We start from the raw sequence: 16,819 nt of genomic DNA, 5'->3' as shown, positions 1-16,819 counted from the left end.
GCTAACCAATGGCAAGTTAGGCCCCAAGCAGCCCAACCTTGCGCCAGTAAGCCACCCATCGCCTCACATCCTCCGCCCCCAGCTGCCTTACCGCCCGGTCCGCGAGCGTCGACGATGCCGCCCGTGCGAGGCTCACGTCCATGTCCGCCAGGCCGAGCGCCATTCGCCCCTTCTCCTTGCCCTCCTTCTGCAGCATCCCACGGAACATGGGTAGCAGGTGCAGCGCGCGCAGCCCACGCAGTGTCTCCGCCTGGGCGGCGGCGCTCTGCGCATTGTAAGCCGCGGCCTGTTCCTCGAGCTTCGCGAGCCACGCGGGGAAGGGGACGAGCGGCACAGAGAGTACGTCGGAGACGGCGACGGCGAGGGTGTGCCAGGGGACGGGACGCGGGTGTGCGAGGTGCACGGTATGGGTAGGCGTGGACGCTTTGCGGAAGTCGATGATCGCGTCGGTTGCGATGTCGAGCGGAATCCATTGTACGTCCTGCAAGAAGGGAGATCAGCTCGTCTGCTGCAATCGGGGAAACAGGGAGATCTGGCGGCGCACCTTCTCGTCATCTGGGAAGCAGCCAAGCTTGGGCGCGCTCTGCACGAGGGATGGGAACCACTCCGAGGCGTTCCAGACACCGTCGGGTCCTCCGCAGACCTGACCCACTCGCACGACGAGCGTGTCTGCCTTCGTCTTCGCTGCGGCCGCTTGAAGGATCTGCTCTGACACCCACTTGGACTCGGCATACCCGCTTCCGACGGCCCAAAGGGGATCGACAGCCGATTCCGGGCAGAGTTGGTCTGCCGGTGCATCTGAGGTACGCAATTAGTTCGTGGCTGTTGTTCATGCGCATTGGAGTCTCACTTTGGAGGGTGGCCATGGAGCTGGTGAATAGCAGTCGGGGTGGCGAGGGCAGGCGAGAGGTGAGCGCGAAGTCGATGAGGCTGCGTACGCCCTGGACCTGCGGCTCGAAAGAGGGTAGGTTGATGGCGAAGTCGACCTTCCATGCTGCGAACGGGTCAGCCATATGTTCTCCCTGTGCTATGTACAGATATTCTCATACCGTTGTGGATGATGTGCGTCACATGGTGATGCATCTGCAAGAAATGTTTGAGCACAGCGTTTCCCGCAAGTGTCGAACAACGTACCTGTTTGTAGGTGTCCTCGGAGAGACCGAAGTGCTGCTGCGTGAGATCACCCTCCACAAGAACAACCTTGTCCGTGTCCAACACACTTGCGTCAAGGCCGCGCTCGACCAAGACCTTCGCTTGCCTGTCGCGGAGCGACGCCTGGTCTCGCGACGTCCTGTTCAGTGCATACACCGTTTTGACCTCTGGGTTCTTCGCGAGCTTTACCAATAGCTGGCTACCCAAAGCACCAGTTGTTCCCGTGACAAGCACAACGTCCTTCACAGGTTGGGCTGCCTTCAGCAGAATCGTCTTGTGCACGGGGAAGTCAGACGTGTACTTCGCCACCATGGTATGCATGGCGTCGACTCGGGCTGTCGGTGACGCGGAGGTGTCCTCCGTTCCGAGCGCAACAGACGAGACAAATGCACCAAGAGCGGAGATCGTAGGATGTTCGTAGACGAAGGCACCAGACAAGTCGCGCGTCCCGACCTTCGCGTCCTCGCGCAGTGCGTGCAGGATGGTGTTGCGGATATATGTTGCTTGAAGACTTGATGCTGGTCAGATCATACCCATCAAGAAGGTCGATATGGTCACCTGTCACATCCATGCTGGAAGACGTCATCGTCATCCGCCACCTGGTGTGTCATGATAGCCCAGACGACGCGACGGGCAAAGTCCGTAGACGCTGACACATCCCATTGCGAGGGAGAGGGGATGTTGGCTTGCGCGGATGCTTCTACGGTCTTGTACAGGGCGTCGATCTCCTCTTCGTACAGGTTGATGACAGCGCCTCTCCGCACTGTGCGTTTTGGCGTGTAAACGAAGGGCTTTGAGGGCTTAGCCACCAGGATCATCTGCCAGTCGTAGGTCGCTTGTTCATACGAAGTTGGAAAGACAAGCCTTTAGGTAACCACCCACCTCCTTGAACAATCTCGAGTGTTGTGGTGCGTATGCGTTCATCTTCTCGATCGTCGGCCTGTTAATGTATGAGTTATGAGCCATATTGCAGATGTGGACCCAATGCGCACCAAATCTTGTTTCTGAACCCAGCCAGCTTCGCCTCATCTGCTGGGTCGAAAACGTACTGAGGCTTAGGGTCGACAATGATCCCAGCTTGGAAGCGTCCACGACCGAACATGACACCGGACATGACGTATGGGTCTTGGCTGATCATGGCCTCTGTGACAGCGTCAGCACACGGACGGTACCATCCATGGTCAGTCAGACTTGCCAAGAGGTCCAGGGTTCGTCTGAGGCAAACGAGTTAACCTAGGTGGCTGTATTGTTGAGATAGGCTTACCTTCTCGCCAGTACTGTGCATGATCTGGTCGTCTGTCCGTCCAAAGATTTTCCAGAAACCCTTCTTTGTGGGGTGGGGGACGAGGAGATCCGAGGTAGCGTAGGCGTCCACTCCATCGACCTTGGTATTGATGACATTTGGTACCATCGATTCGTTCGCCTTGGCAGAGGTTAGACTTCACAGTGTGAAGGCCTGCGAACGCAATCTACTCACGACGTGGACAAACTCATACTCGTCATTTGCAAAGTGCTGCATCTTGTGACCAACGTGCGGAGCAATCTCGAAGTACTCCCATTCCTTCGGGGTCCCAGCTGCGAATATGACAGGCGTGAATGTCTATGTGAGCGCCTTTGAAAGGGATCTTACCTGGCAAAACGACGCTGATCGCACCGGACTCGGTTCTATCGCTCAGATCAGTATGTGGAACGTTTTATAGATAGGAGCAACGCACGAGCCATAGAGGACGAAGATGGTAACCCCTTGAGAGACCATGAAGTCGCCAGCCTCCTTGTTCAGTGGTCCGCCACTGTAGACCTATCTCATGGGTCAGTTGAGTGATCTTCGTGAGATGAGCGAACAGACCCACTATACCAGTCCGCGTCTTGAGCCAGTTCACATAATCCTGATTATGTGTCCATGCCTGTAGACCTCAACGTCAGTCTGATTGCAGGTACATATGCGTCAATGTGAAGGAGGCACCTCAATCATGGCAGGCACTGCGACGAGGATGTCACTATTCGCAGCAATAGCAGCTTGTATTGCCATGTCAGTTGTTGGGATGACAGGGGGAGACCGCGGAGCGAATACGCTGAACACGATTCCGCTGGACATCTGGACCGTGACCGCAGATTGTCAGAAGGAGTATATGAAGCACAGTTATTCTCAGGGACGCACCGCGAGCATAGTGTGGATGATTCCCAACGCATGGAACATGGGAACTGTGTGCAACGAGTAGACCTTGTCCGTCAGGTCGCGCTGGCCGTAGCAAGGCGCCCTGGCGATCTGCAGCAATCGCCTGTGGCTGAACTGGACAGCCTTTGGGAAGGCTGTCGAGCCTATACACCGCCATCTCAGCAAATTCACGCGCTCCTAAAACACGGGTTAAAACGAACCTGATGAATGCAGAATCATAGCTGGTGCGTCCATGCCTCTTGACTCGTAAGGCAGAGTGCTCAGGTCAGTGACAAGGCGATCCTCAGACGAAGGCGTAAAGAGTTCATCAAACACTGGCATGGACGACGTTCCAGGAATCGCAGCGTCCGAGCTCTGCTCCTTAAGGAGAGTGAATGCCTCCTGAGCGAGGTCGTGCATCGCTTGTTCACGTCCAATGAGAAGGTGCTTGACGTGCACCTTGCTGAGCAGGTGCGCGACGGCAGCGGGCGAGTTTCGAGAAGATATCATGAAGGGCACGTAGTTCGCGCGCATCATAGCCATGGCAAAGACGACATAAGGGATTGAGTCTGACAGACATATTAGTGGCGAGTTGGGTAGCACGAGTGAATAGACGCTACCTGAGCCCGACAGGATACCAACGACGCTACCCTCCGGTAAACCAGCGACGCGCTCGCGAATGAGATGGTAGCCCCGCGCGATGGCTGCCGCGCCTTCGGACCAAGAGATAGTTCGGATAGGGCCACGGTCATCCTCCGCGAACACGAAGAGACGGTGTGAGGACGATTGCTTTTGGTGCCAGTCGTAGATCTGGGGGATCACTAGGGACCCATCGACAGGAGGGACCTTGAACGTCGTACAAGAGAGACCCTGCGTCTGGGGGACCGGAGGCAGAGACATTGCGGTAGTGGCGTGAAAGAGTTAGGTGAACAGGATCTCAGGCTATGAGACGTGTGTCGATCCCGAGGGGAGCGGTGAGGTCTCTTATATACGACCCGGTAACTACACATCCGGCGTATGTCAGAGATGTTGACTTTGGTCGGTTTCCCTTATGCACCGCGATCGTCGGCGAGCATAACATGTGCGACTCCCGTCGCCGACGTAGCCTGAGCGGGCTAGTTCGTATCTCCGAACCGGGAACTTGTAACACCCGGTGCGTCCTGTATCTATGTGACGGACCTGTGGCGGACTCATCGCCATGGCAGTTAGGACCCCTGTGTTCAATTGTCGCGCTAAAATGGCCAAGGGTCTTCAGAACATTCACCGAAAGGCAACACTGCACGCCGCGTTGGTCACGAACATACCAAGGCGATGCGTGCTTCACTGCAGCTTCATGACGCATAGCGCGGCTGTTCATCGGTATGAATTACTGTAAGAGGGGAGGCCCGTTTGATCTGAGGGAAGGAATCGTAGGCCGTCTGGGTCCGGGAAACGAGTATAGGCCGCGATTGGGCCGCGACAAAGCTGGCGACGACAGCGTGCTGCGTGATTAGGAACGTTCATCCAGATCGGGCTGACGCACATCATCAGATCTGCATGTAAATCGCCTGCGATCAGATTATGTAAGTAACTCTGCAACTTGAATCGTTCGCTCGCGAAGGTGAAAGTCAGCCAACGTAGCGGGTTAAGCAAAATCATTGTGTTGCGACCTCTGAGCCTCGCGTGGTACATCCCTGACTAATGCACACAACACTCTTCCCATACTTCCCCATACGATGGCAATTCGCTCAGAAGCATTGCTGAGGTTCTTCTGTTCAGGTTCTGTTACACAGTGAGTTTAGACAGTGTGAGTCGTCCCGGCATACCAAAGCTAGTATAAATCGGTAACTACGAGCCTGTACCGTTCACGCTCTTGCACGAATGCAGCAGCGGTTCATCCGCGTCTCCACGCATGACGTCCCCGACGCCTCCTTCTGTCAAATGCGAGTGCCAGGATGCCGCTATCAATATGTCATCACTAGGGTAGCGTCCGCGTTTATCCACCTGCAAACATAGGTAAGCGGCCTCGATGCCCGATGCCCGAGCCCCCTCTCCCGCTCCGGCGGGTGCATCGATGGCTTCTCAGTCTGAAGAACCGCGCGTCGGTCGAGGAGTCGTCGGAATTGCGCCGGACAAGGTGTTTGTGACGGTAGCGGCTGTCGGAAATCGGATGACTTGCACTCTCCCGGATATGAACCACACCGGCCGGGTCACCTTTCTGGATCCGTGAATGTGATGATGGAAAGGTTGGCTACCAGCACGTAGAGGATAAGCATTGACAGAAGACACGGTGAGCGGCCCGAACAGGCGACGAACAGGTGCGACAAGCGCCTCGGGTGGCCTCGGAGTCGGAGGCTGCAGAGGCGCCAAACACCGCCACTAACGCTTCGTAGCATCCTTATCTAGATTCAACCATGACGGCACATGATATGTACTCGTCTAAGCCATTTGTTCGGTACTCCTTGAAAATGCAGGGTTGTGTGTTTCTTTGACTACTGCTGCCTGCCTCGTCTCACACGTACATGAAAAACTTAGGCGGCCGGTTTCTGAGCCATGCAGCGTACCGCGGATTTGGAGCCCGCAGAATGTGGTTGTCGTCGGTGAGTCGACAGTCAAGTTACTATGTCTACCACCTACATTACAACTGTACTGAATTAGCAGCTTTCTGGTTGAATTCTTTCTCGGAAATATGATCAAATAGCAGAAGAGACCGCTGTGGCGGCCCACCACAACCGCCCGTTTCGATACTGACCAGGGTGCCAAATTGAACCTGCGGGTAAGCAACCCTCGGGTTCGTACATGGGAGTTGTGCGGGTGGATGAACGGGACGGAAACAACGCACCCGTTGCTTCCGTCCCGTTCATCCATCCGCACAAGCGTGATGACCGTCCGACATCCGCAGCCTCCCAAACGTATAAAAGGAGGGCCATTTCGCTCATCAAGTCCATCCGCATCAGCTACATTCATCGTCTTGACACATCGCACTACTTGATCATGCCTGCTCCGTCGTTCACCCGCTCTATCTCCCTGGCAGGCCAGGGAAGTGTCGCCCGGTCCTTCTCGAGGTCCAAGTACCCCAGCTTCTCCGAGGCATCTGCGCCTGGCGCGCAGGGCCGCCCGAGCAGGCTCGAGCTGCAAGCAGTCTTGGCCCATGCGCAGGCACGCAGGGGCGCTCAAGCTGCATCGCACACAAACACCAACTCGGATGAGGGTAAGCTTCACTTCAACTCAAGTTCAGATCCAGTGATTGATTATTTCGGGCAGGTTCTCTCGTGGGGCTGGGTCTCCCCGCCGAGCTGTTCCCTCCCGCCCTCCGCGACACACAGCCGCGGATGGCGCCGATGGGGATGATGACTGTCAGCTACGCGCAGTCTCCCCTCAGAGGGGCTACAAGCGCACCGCCGACTCCCCCGCCTACCCCGCCGTACCCCGCCTCGCCCGAGATCTCACTCGCGAGGAAGGCATGGCCCATCGACTACGACGAGGCCGACTTCAGTTTGCCGTCGACACCCGCTAGCACCCCGGCAGAGCCGACGCTCCGAAAGCCGCTGGTACGGCCGTCGCTATTCATGATGCCGCACTTCGCTCGTGAAGCGTCCCAGTCAAAGCCTTTGCTCGGGTTGGGCATCATAGTCCCTATGGTAGCCTCGCCTGCTGAGGCCATTGCCAGCGCGTTCCCTGGCCCTCGCACTGGTCCTCGCCGCATCACAGTAAGTCACCCTAGCACCGCCTCTCTAGCCCATCGACGTGGAGGCTCACCGAATCGTGCAGGAGGACCTCGCCGCAGACCCAATTGTCACTCCCAGCGAGCTGATGGGGCGAAACTTCCCCCTCACGCCCGGCGCGCCCATGAAGGTGGAGCGGCACTTCCCTTTGACCCCCGGTCTCCCGCTCTACGCGGCCGTCACGCCAGCCTCGAACGCGGCTCCGCGCGACTTCCACCGCACGCCTGGCGCGCCGCTCTTCCGCCAGCCGTCCCGCGCGGTCGTACCCATAGCAGGTGCTTCTGCGCCTCAAAGCCTACTCGAGGGGCTCATGGCGAACTGGGGAGGCTCGAAGCCCGCGTCGCGGTGCTCATCGTCCGGCGGGCTGAGCGTGAATGAGGACCAGGTGTTGGGTCCGACCCCTCTGCCTACGCCGGCAGAAATGGTAGACATGTATTTCATTTAGACTGTAAAAGCAGACTCGTCTTCCTGCTGGCATGAGGATGTAGTCAAAAACAAATAACAAATAACAAATAACAAATAACAAAGATCATAGAATATTCCTCTCTTCGTCTGGTGCTTCGAGCCGATTGTAACATCACGTAAGGACATCGCGTTCCGCTTCAATTCCGCTAGGCCGTGTTCCACGCTCACTGGCAGCGCAGCACTGGGAGTGATACTTATAGTAAGTTGCGGATACGGGAGATGAGCGTCAACAACTCTCCCTAATATTATCACGGACACGATGCGTACCATATTGAAATGCTCTATTCTTGTCCCTTACTATGACGCTGTCGGTCAGGGCGTAAATCAGTGGCCTATCACGCAGGGAAGCCATAACAGGCGATGGACCCAGGTATTGAATGAATGCACATTAGCGGAAGTTGATCGTATGGTATAACATTGTCCTAACATATGAAAGCAAAATCGGAAGTCAAGGTGATACGTGTCTTGTCGTATATCTCCGCTGCTCGGTCGCTGAGTCGCTCAAGGTCGCCATAGAGAGGTTTTCATCTGTTCACGATGAGACAGCCTCCACGAACCTGCTATCCCCAGAGCCGCTCGGCCTATGCGCAGGCGGTTTCGCAGCCGACGCTATATTCGCGCTCTTCCCCCTCCTACTGAACCACCGGCTGCTCTCCTTCTTCTGCGTGGGGCGTTGTTCCGCGGGGCCTCCTGGCACGACGGACATTTGCGCGGCGGCCCGCTGGGCCTCCTCAATCTCCTTCTGCAGCTGCTCCGCGCGCTCGCGCAGGAAGGCCTCGAGGAGAGCTGCGTTGCGCGAGTTGGCTTTGTAGATCGCGAGGAAGACGTCGCCGACGAGTGGGATGAAGCCGACGGTCGCGGAGATGAGGTTGTTGGCAAGCATTCGGTGGTATATGTGGTCGGGTATCCTGCAAGTAGCGAGTTCAGCATTGGACGTGGGTGATAAGTGCGGGAGACGTACCCTGCTTGCTTTGCCTTGCGCACGACGAGGAAGTAATTAAGACAAACGTCTGCGACGTCTCCCGCTCCAGGAATGATGCCTAGGGGCCATGTGATCAGAGATGACGAGAAAGCACCTTGGTGAGGCATACTCACCGACTACGAACGTCCACCCGAAACGCATACCCAAGATGCGAAAGCCCTTGTCGAGGTAGTGAGCGCGTCGGTTGACCGACTTCAGGATCTGAGCATCACGAGGTGTCAAGCCGGGCGGGAGGTCTCTCTGAGCGTTGGCATGTCAGTTGCACAGAAAGGAGTGGAAAAACACTGGTGGGCGTACCTTTCGCCTCTTCTGACGACCCCGGCTGTCTGTGTATGTCTCGTACAGCGGATCCTGGGGCTCGTAATCCTTCAGATGCTGAGCAAACAGCTTTCGTCCTCTGCCCAAAACAAAGTTTTCCATGGTATCGGGGGAGAGGGCAAGCGGGGAAAGTAGCGCAGGGCGAAGAACGGGAGACGGTTTTGTATGAGGGCCGTGCTTGTGGTGAGCGAGGCTCCTGGGTGGCTACGGGCTGTGACGTCAGGCAGGTGATAGTCTTTCGCCGTGCCATCTCCGCGGTCTACTTGGCTCGAGCCCCAAGCCCCGGGTCGTGCAGTCGGCTGGCATGAGCAGTGGATGGGCGTGGGTCTCTGCGGACGCTGCCCAGGGCATGGTAGCGGCGCGGTCGGTAAATCCAGGTCCAAAAATACAGACGTGTCGGAAATTCTGTGGCCGGCACGTGGGATTGACAAGGCCCCGCTTCCTCCCTGAAAAGGCAGGCAAATTCAGGCCCCGCCGTGCCTACCGCGGCTGTGGCTTACGTTTACAAGCGTTACCTTGCACTTATCCTCCATCATATCGTCCGGAAAGCCACTTGCTGCCCGCCTCCTGGAAAATACTCATCACGCCTGTCGGAAATTGCGGGCGCGCTGCTCTCCAAGCAGACTTGTCGTTCATAACCCGGTGAGAAACACAACCCTCGCCTCTCTCTTCCGTCCTATCAGTCCATTCCCAGTGGCTGGCCATCGTTGTGTCAGTACCCAGCGTTATCCCGCTCATTTCTGCATTCAATACATTTCACTGCACTTCGCTTCGAGCGATGTTACTGAAGCGATGTATTGCCAGTCCAGTATCTGAGCCATGGCCGACGGCTCGCTTCACAGCTTGACCAGCACGTTGGCTTCAACCCAAGGCCTTGATCCTTCGCAGCAGCAACCAGGAGGCCAGCCTGCAGGTAGTGAGTTCCTACCGCTCAGTTCGGACAACTTCTCAGTATCTTGCAGTCGATCCCAATGCACCCCCGCCTCCACCTCCTCAGCTTAATGGAGCGCCGCTCGTGCTGGGCCCGGACACTGTCATCCCCGAAGTCCCTGTGAAACGAAAGCCCGGCCGCCCGAAAGGCAGCGGGAAAAAGCAGCTGGACCCAAACGCTGAACCCAAGCCCAAGCGACCGGTCGGTCGTCCGAGGAAGGATGGGCTGCCTGCAGGCTCTGTGGGTCCCAAGCGTCCGGGTCGGCCTCGCAAACGGCCCCCTGGCTCCTTCGCTAGTGGAGGCCAGTCTGTATCGGCCGCGTTTCCTGGCTATGCGGTGCGTACTGTCTTGTGGCTTAGGTACCGTGCGTAGGTTCTGAGACTGTGCTCTCAGCCGCCGTACCCTTACCCCGTGCAAGCTCAATGGAGGGCTTCTGTACCGCCCATGGCATCACTGCCGGCAGGCCCTCCGGCCCCTCCCCCTCCCGCGACACAGCTAGCGTTCCATATCGACCCCAACTTGGACAGGGACAATTGGGCTGAGCTATCTCGCACGAGGCCAGATGTTTTCCTCTCTGCTCTTGTGTCTGCGCTCGCATCGCCCAACGCTGGGTCGCACGCCGGTCCGAGCATGGAGGACGCCTTTCGATCGCATCTTGCCTCCTTGGCGCCTGCAAGCAAGAACACGCCGTCCATCCCAACGCTGTACTCAGTGCTGAAGACGTTCTGGCTGCCGTCCTCGCCTGTGTACTTCTCGTTGACGGCGTCTGCGTCCACGGCGCGCACACCATCTGACCACCGATTCCTGTACTGGGACCCGCAGCCACTCGTATTCAACGGCATCTCTTGCCCCGCCTGTGGCACCCCGCTCATCAACCGTGGGCGCATCAGCTCGGGGCCTATTAAGGTGTACGACCTGGGGAAGCCCTTCTTCATTATCGGCTGCGAGTACGTTTGCAAGGGACAGGCGTGCATCCACCAGACGACGCCCGACGGCAGGAAGTTCGCAAGCACGGACGCGTCTATCTTACGCGCGCTGCCGCCGAAACTTCAAGATGAGTTTCCTGCGTACCTCCTGCAGGGCGCGCCCGACCTCGGGACAGGCCCGGAGATCTGGAACTGGCAGGGCATGGGCGTGTCGCTCGCTCTGTGGAACATGGTGCACGCGGCATTGCGCGCAGGGCTGAGGAAGGAGCCCATCGTCGACATCATTCATGCCGTGCAAGACCCCGTGAAGGACGAGAACGTCCGGCAGATGCAAATGCAGATGCAGTTCCAGATGCAGCTGCCCGCGCCGCAAGCCCCTGTCTCCGCGCCGCCTGTTCTCGAGCAGCAGGAGCAGGAGCCGGAGGAAGAGGACGAAGAGAAGGAGGACGCTGATCACATCGAGGGTGACCTAGAGTACCCAAAGGATGTGAGTATACACACCTTGTGCATGCTACTAACCCTAACAGACGACCCACAGCCTACCGAGGAATACAATGAAGCATGGAACGCGAATAACGGCACCGCGGCGGCAGAGGCTGCTCAGCCCGAGGCGGGACCCAGCAACGCGCCTGACACGAATGGCCAGCAGGCCGCGCCGCCGCCGTCCATCAGCCAGGGCCCGCCTCCGCCCGCCAACGGGGTGGCCCCGCCGCCGCCGCCGCAGTACCCGGGATATGTGCAGCCGTACGGGCCCTACGCATACCCGCCATACTCGTACTTCCAGCCCGCGGCGCCGCCGCCGCCGCCCGACCCGAACCCGGCGACCCCGAACCCGAATCTGCTGAAGCGCACGTTCTCGATCGTGGACGGCTCGCCGGACTCGGGCTTGTCTGAGCCGATGCAGAAGCGCATCCGGCACTGCTGCAAGTGCGGTTCGAACGACTGCAAGGGCAAAGGCGGCCGCGCGTTCTGCACGAACCCATGCCAGGACTGCGGGAAGCTGTCGTGCAAGGGGAGGAACAGCAAGCGGCCGGATAGGACGTGTTCGGATGCGTGGCCGTGAGGCCTGTTGTGCGGTGGGGCTTGTAAAAATGGAGGGCTGTTGAAGGTTAGTATGTAAGTATGTTGGGTTCCATACAGTTTTGAGGTAGTCGTGTATTCTACCTTCCCATGCTATGCCGCTGGGAAGGGTGTAGTCATTATGCAGCCACTTAGCCACGCAGGCCTTGTCATTAAAATGTTATTCCAATTCCCCGCTACATGTACTAGTATTCTCAATCTGTCTACATCGTTACAGGTATATCACTTTCCTGCCATGACGGCCATCATAGACCTCGCTCCTGTTCCGGAGGGAAGACCCCTGTAGCCTCCTTGATCTCCTCCTTGATGCTCTTCTTGTCCTCCTCCACGTCGGACGTCCGACTGGAGTCGCTGTCCACATTGTCCGACAGGATGGCTTCGGGGATGTACGTCTCCATTGCAGGGAACAGCATGGATGCGGTGTAGTACACCGTGGATGCCACAACAAACTACAACTCGTTAGATCAGCGTTGCCGATTGTGGAGGGGAGAGGACGTACGCCGAATATCCATGCAAAAGCGAAGATGTGGACTGCGCCGCTGCCGACCTTAATGCCAGTGTTGATAGAGTTGATCCAGCCCGGGAAGAGCGGAGGCACGGAGCAGAGGATTGCAAGGACAGCTCGCCAATTCTGTTGTGCGCCCGTCAGCCAATCTGGCGCGCGCGCGGTGCTTTCTGGGTAACTTACGAATCCGTACGTGTAGCGGTAGCGTCCGTGGGGGCGGTACATGGAGGGGACGTCTACCTTGCCTTTGTGCAAGAACCAGTACTAGAGCAGCCCGATCAGTTGGTATCAGAATATGCGGCAGACGGTCGACTCACATCGGTGACCATGATACCGGCGAAGGGGCCAAGGAAGACGGTATAGCCGTTAATGAAGGTCAGGAAGCCCTCAGCACTAACAGATGTCGAAGTCAGCCATATATCTCCCACAGGCGCAAACTCCAACATACGTCGCCAAGATCTCCCAAGGACACAGTGCCCACCCCCCAAGCAGCGCACACAGAACCTGGCCTCTCCTGATGTTGATGTACCGCGGGAACAGCACCGTCATGTCGTTCGCGGCCGAGAGCGAGTTCGCGGAGATGTTCGTGCCGAGCGTGGTAAGCACCCACGCGAACGACGCGAAGAACGCCGCGGCGCGGTTGTCCCACTGGTTGATGAGCTTGAGCGGGTCCCAGAGCGTCTGGCCGTAGAGCACCATGCCCGCGCTCGTGACCGCCATGCCGATGAACCCGCAGAGCGTGAAGGCTATGGGGATGATGGCAATCTGGACGTATTGCCTGCGCAGAACATGTCAACGTGCATGACGGTCTCTGAAGGGCCGGATACTCACGCCCGCTCATTCTTCGCGTATCTCGTGAAGTCGGGAATGTTCACCGCTAGCGTCGAGTAGATGCCTAGCGCACTGTTCAGCGCGCTCAGCCACGCCCACGACAAGTCGCTTCCGTGCAGCGTTGCATGCTGGACGAAGAGCCCGTCTCGTGGAGGCACCTTGACCATTGCCCAGATGAGCATAGCGAGCCACATTCCGGGGACTACAAGGGCCTTCGCCATGAAAAGCCACCGGATCTTCTGAGGGGAGATCAGCATGAACGGGAACTGCGAGATCTCTGTTTCAATCTTCGTGCTACAAACAAGAAGAGGGTATGGAACGCACCTGGATAAGCCAGTACAAGAAGTAGCACATGATGCCGGAGGTCGTGATATTCGCGTTGGCTGGGAGGTGATTGGGTAATCTAGCCAATGAAGGCCAGATAGCTTTCAGCATCTGTACCTAAGATCAGATACCCGTGTCTCCTCTCGATGTCTGGTGAAGGATACACACTTGATACACGCATTCCGACCCTGTATATGTCTGGATGCCGAACCAGAACATTGACAAGAGCACCCGGCTGATGACGCTGAAGTAGCTAAACCAGAACCCGAAGGAAGACCGGTTCAGCACGGGGAATGCTACATGTAAGCGGGCACCGATTGTTCCGTTGAGAACCATTACGACGGAGATAATGATGTGTCCGACTGCGATCGCAGGAAGAGCTTGCCGCCTGAACCCTGCGTATCAGCCCTGTGTTCGTAGCCGCACGACCTGCGCAGACGCACCATGACAGACCGGTAGCCAACATGCTCGACGCGAGTTCCCATACCGCAGCGTTCGTCGCGTCCGAGATCCAGTACGCGATGTAGTTCACGGTCGTCCACGTCCGCTACCCGCAGCAAGAACGTCACTTCACCTCTCACACCGAAAGCAGCCAGTCACTGACCTCATGTGGAGGAACCGGATCCATGTCCTTGTTCGACCATTTGCTACTCGGTGCAAAGGTCGAGTGCTCCGGTTCAAGAGCCCATGCTGACGGCTTGAAGTAGGCCGCAACGCGGGTGTGCGTCTTCGCCATCGCGTCTGCGCGCAGAGGGTGAGGGAGGACGTCCGAGTGAGTCTGCCGCGGAACCGGGGCATCATCTCGGAGTGGGTGATTTTATATCGCAGGCTCAGACAATTTGACGACGGCCTGGTTGATGGAGATAACAGCGGTGACATCTTGGGCCCCGCTGAAGTTCTTCCCGAAGATAAGGGTTCGCCATAAAAAGGCTTCGCGCGTGTAGAGGTGTCCAGGAGCGCGGGGCCCCACCCAGGTCGCGCATATAAGCGAGGGCGCGCTGCAGGACAGGCAGTCGGGCGTGCCGCGTTTGACTGGCGTGCAGTTGTTGACGACCGTTGGACGACCCGTGCTCGAAGTCCCGGAACTTCACAGAGGCAAAGTAATGTGCCTGGGAAGGCTAGATGATGCAAAGTGGGTCCCTGGGAGACTGGACCGGTGTACAGCAGTACTGAGCTTCGAGGACCCGAAGGAATCTCAGTGGTCAGAGACTCGGCGGGGCCCCGCCCCCGGAATGTGCTAGGCGCTCAGGACTGAGCGCCGTTTGCGGATCTGTTATATATTGGCCACAGTTGTTAGTTGTGAATATATTCGTTGTTCTACCTGAACTGCTCAGATTCATATTCCAAGTATTCATCATCTCGACTTACCATTCAAACGTCGTCCGCGCAGTGGTGAGCGTGTCAACTCGAACAGAGTCGACTCGGACTGCCAGGGACGACAGCCTGAGGTGCCTGTGCCGCCCACTCCGAGGAGAATTAGCAATGATAAGAACCCATTTAGATCTTGCTCAATGCATTTCGCGCAAGTACTAGAAGGCTGAAGCAGCCTCGGAGGTAGAGAGAAAGTGAAAGTCGTCAGTCTTTCGGAGGACGCGTTACCTACATGCGGCCACGTGACCGTATGCAGATGCTCGCGCGACGCGTTCGTGGCTGAAAACTTGTGCTGCTCTCCACAGGTGGGCATAGCACAGGGGTGGACCTCGAGATGGGCACTGGGGTCGCACTCACTCAAACGTAAGTACACCGGGGTATAAGTATTGGCAAGCATTGGTGTCGTGATAGTCATTTGACAGCGTATGATACAGCAAGAATTGTAACCAAGCAGTAGACCCGTCTATCCCACTTCTATCCCGATTCTAGGTATGCGACTTACTACAGCAGAAACAGACAGCATGTCCTATCACTCAGCAATTATAGCGATGCACCACCGCACGTCTTGATGGTCTGCCCGGTGATGTACTCCGCCTCCTCGGAGGCGAGGAAAGAGACGAGCTTCGCGACATCCTCAGGCTCCTGGATGCGGCCAAGCAGGATGTCGTTCTTCACACGCTTGGCCTTCGCCTCACCGGGGCTGATCCCCTCCTGTGGACAAACATAGGTCAAACAACAGATTGTCTAGCGTCTGTGAGCATGTACTCACAATCTCAGCAAGCTCCCTGTCGATGTGGTCCCACATAGGCGTGTCGACGATTCCAGGAGCGTAGGCTACAGGGAGGAGTAAATGTCAGATGAGGAATGCTGTGTAACATATGGGTGAGGACGTGCCATTGACGCGGATACCGTACTGCGCCCACTCCTTCGCTGCAGCCTCCGTGAAACCACGGGCAGCAAACTTGGTAGCTCCGTATGGTGCGAGGTTTGCTGATCGATATGTGAGTGACCGACGGTCTAATGCCTCGCGGAAAGGGAGCTTACCCGCTGTACGGTATGACGCTATTGAGCCTGCACCGATAACGCGACCACCGAACCCTTGCTTGACCATCTGCTTCGCGGCAGCGATATAGGTGTTCATGAGCCCGAGGACATTGAGTCGGACCTCGTTCTCAATGAACCTGACGCGGCGGTCAGACCAGCCAGGAACCTCACCGCAAACTATGACTTACTCAGGGGTGCACTCGAGCAGGGGCTTGACCTGCGTCACACCAGCGTTGGCCACACTGACGAAGAGGTTCGGGCCGAGCTTGTTCACGGTCTCATCGACGGCGGCGTAGATCTGCTTCGCATCCCTCATGTCTTGGGTCGGGTGTGATCAGCGTACGCCAAAGCTGTTTGTGAAGCACGTCGCTCACCAGCGTATACAGCCACCGCCTTCCGGCCGTAGGACTCGATCTCCTTGATCACGTCGTCGACTCTGGGCTTCGCAGGAGGGATGTCCGCGATGGAGATGTCGTAGCCGTCCCGCGCGAGGCGACACGCGATGGCACGCCCGATGCCTTGGCCGGCACCCGTCACGAACGCGATGCGCCCGAGGGCGGCCTTCACAGGAGAAGCGAGCGACATTGGGGCGGGGTGGGGAGGCGGGAGAAAGGGGCTAGAGGGGTGGATGATAGGTGGGGGTATTTAAGAGCCTGCGAGGACTGGCCAGGTCCCTCCAGGGCCACGCCGGGTACCCGCGCATCATCCACATGAGCACGGTGAGGATGCGGAGAAGCGGCCGGTCCGACGCTCGCCGTCGACGCGTCCGAGGCCTTGATCGTCGCTCTGAACAGTTGTCCCGAGCACAGCGGTCCGGGGTAGCGCGTTCCAAGCGCCCTTCCCCGCTTCCTGCCTCCGACGCTCATCGTCTCGTCCGCTCTGGATGGGCGCACGACGCGCACATCTCTCCATTGGCGATGCTAGCGAGCCTTCGCAGGAGAAGCGCAAAATACGCATCCGAGAGCTGCTAGTAGGATCGTGACTAAATTCTTGGTCTAAGTTACGGCATTCGGAGACACGGCTCCGGTCAC

At 57.6% G+C, this 16,819-nt stretch overlaps 7 protein-coding genes across 7 annotated transcripts; 2 read left to right on the top strand and 5 right to left on the bottom strand.

Moving 5' to 3' along the window:
- Positions 1-16: 16 nt before the first annotated feature.
- On the bottom strand, positions 17-4,207 carry C8Q71DRAFT_896407 (uncharacterized protein; the record flags this gene model as incomplete). The annotated part of the gene is made up of 18 exons (XM_047928744.1): positions 17-481; positions 545-798; positions 851-994; positions 1,050-1,083; positions 1,135-1,663; positions 1,711-1,970; positions 2,035-2,092; positions 2,145-2,282; positions 2,344-2,366; positions 2,417-2,575; positions 2,630-2,727; positions 2,783-2,817; positions 2,868-2,950; positions 3,003-3,056; positions 3,116-3,247; positions 3,311-3,471; positions 3,529-3,876; positions 3,928-4,207. The coding sequence occupies 18 exons, from the start codon at positions 4,205-4,207 to the stop codon at positions 17-19; spliced, it is 3,255 nt and encodes a 1,084-aa protein (XP_047780374.1).
- Positions 4,208-5,068: 861 nt separating this feature from the next.
- Positions 5,069-5,658, bottom strand: C8Q71DRAFT_751367 (uncharacterized protein). The gene is made up of 2 exons (XM_047923308.1): positions 5,501-5,658; positions 5,069-5,442 (listed from the first exon to the last, which is right to left on the bottom strand). The coding sequence occupies exons 1-2, from the start codon at positions 5,560-5,562 to the stop codon at positions 5,283-5,285; spliced, it is 222 nt and encodes a 73-aa protein (XP_047780373.1). The 5' UTR covers positions 5,563-5,658; the 3' UTR covers positions 5,069-5,282.
- A 511-nt stretch (positions 5,659-6,169) lies between these two features.
- C8Q71DRAFT_751366 (uncharacterized protein) lies at positions 6,170-7,509 on the top strand. Its single transcript, XM_047923307.1, has 3 exons — positions 6,170-6,497; positions 6,551-6,996; positions 7,058-7,509. Exons 1-3 carry the CDS (start codon positions 6,281-6,283, stop codon positions 7,454-7,456), a joined length of 1,062 nt encoding a protein of 353 aa, XP_047780372.1. The 5' UTR covers positions 6,170-6,280; the 3' UTR covers positions 7,457-7,509.
- A 248-nt stretch (positions 7,510-7,757) lies between these two features.
- On the bottom strand, positions 7,758-9,180 carry C8Q71DRAFT_751365 (uncharacterized protein). Its single transcript, XM_047923306.1, has 4 exons — positions 8,756-9,180; positions 8,572-8,698; positions 8,438-8,516; positions 7,758-8,384 (listed from the first exon to the last, which is right to left on the bottom strand). The coding sequence occupies exons 1-4, from the start codon at positions 8,876-8,878 to the stop codon at positions 8,009-8,011; spliced, it is 705 nt and encodes a 234-aa protein (XP_047780371.1). The 5' UTR covers positions 8,879-9,180; the 3' UTR covers positions 7,758-8,008.
- A 115-nt stretch (positions 9,181-9,295) lies between these two features.
- Positions 9,296-11,904, top strand: C8Q71DRAFT_751363 (uncharacterized protein). The gene is made up of 5 exons (XM_047923305.1): positions 9,296-9,418; positions 9,581-9,689; positions 9,739-10,043; positions 10,101-11,120; positions 11,172-11,904. The coding sequence occupies exons 2-5, from the start codon at positions 9,596-9,598 to the stop codon at positions 11,694-11,696; spliced, it is 1,944 nt and encodes a 647-aa protein (XP_047780370.1). The 5' UTR covers positions 9,296-9,418; positions 9,581-9,595; the 3' UTR covers positions 11,697-11,904.
- C8Q71DRAFT_531204 (NCS1 nucleoside transporter family) lies at positions 11,828-14,377 on the bottom strand. The gene is made up of 10 exons (XM_047919165.1): positions 13,978-14,377; positions 13,817-13,920; positions 13,542-13,761; positions 13,374-13,484; positions 13,050-13,315; positions 12,667-12,996; positions 12,536-12,611; positions 12,402-12,482; positions 12,213-12,344; positions 11,828-12,162 (listed from the first exon to the last, which is right to left on the bottom strand). Exons 1-10 carry the CDS (start codon positions 14,107-14,109, stop codon positions 11,959-11,961), a joined length of 1,656 nt encoding a protein of 551 aa, XP_047780369.1. The 5' UTR covers positions 14,110-14,377; the 3' UTR covers positions 11,828-11,958.
- Positions 14,378-15,124: 747 nt separating this feature from the next.
- Positions 15,125-16,586, bottom strand: C8Q71DRAFT_751357 (uncharacterized protein). The gene is made up of 6 exons (XM_047923304.1): positions 16,163-16,586; positions 15,977-16,106; positions 15,789-15,925; positions 15,639-15,734; positions 15,514-15,578; positions 15,125-15,455 (listed from the first exon to the last, which is right to left on the bottom strand). The coding sequence occupies exons 1-6, from the start codon at positions 16,371-16,373 to the stop codon at positions 15,285-15,287; spliced, it is 810 nt and encodes a 269-aa protein (XP_047780368.1). The 5' UTR covers positions 16,374-16,586; the 3' UTR covers positions 15,125-15,284.
- Between the last annotated feature and the right edge of the window lie 233 nt (positions 16,587-16,819).

The sequence above is a fragment of the Rhodofomes roseus genome (genome assembly GCF_022264815.1).
Source record: "Rhodofomes roseus strain CIRM-BRFM 1785 chromosome Unknown C8Q71scaffold_7, whole genome shotgun sequence".
NCBI lineage: Eukaryota > Fungi > Basidiomycota > Agaricomycetes > Polyporales > Fomitopsidaceae > Rhodofomes > Rhodofomes roseus.
The sequence above is the reverse complement of the archived record's forward strand: the minus strand, read 5'-3'. Positions and strand labels throughout refer to the sequence as shown.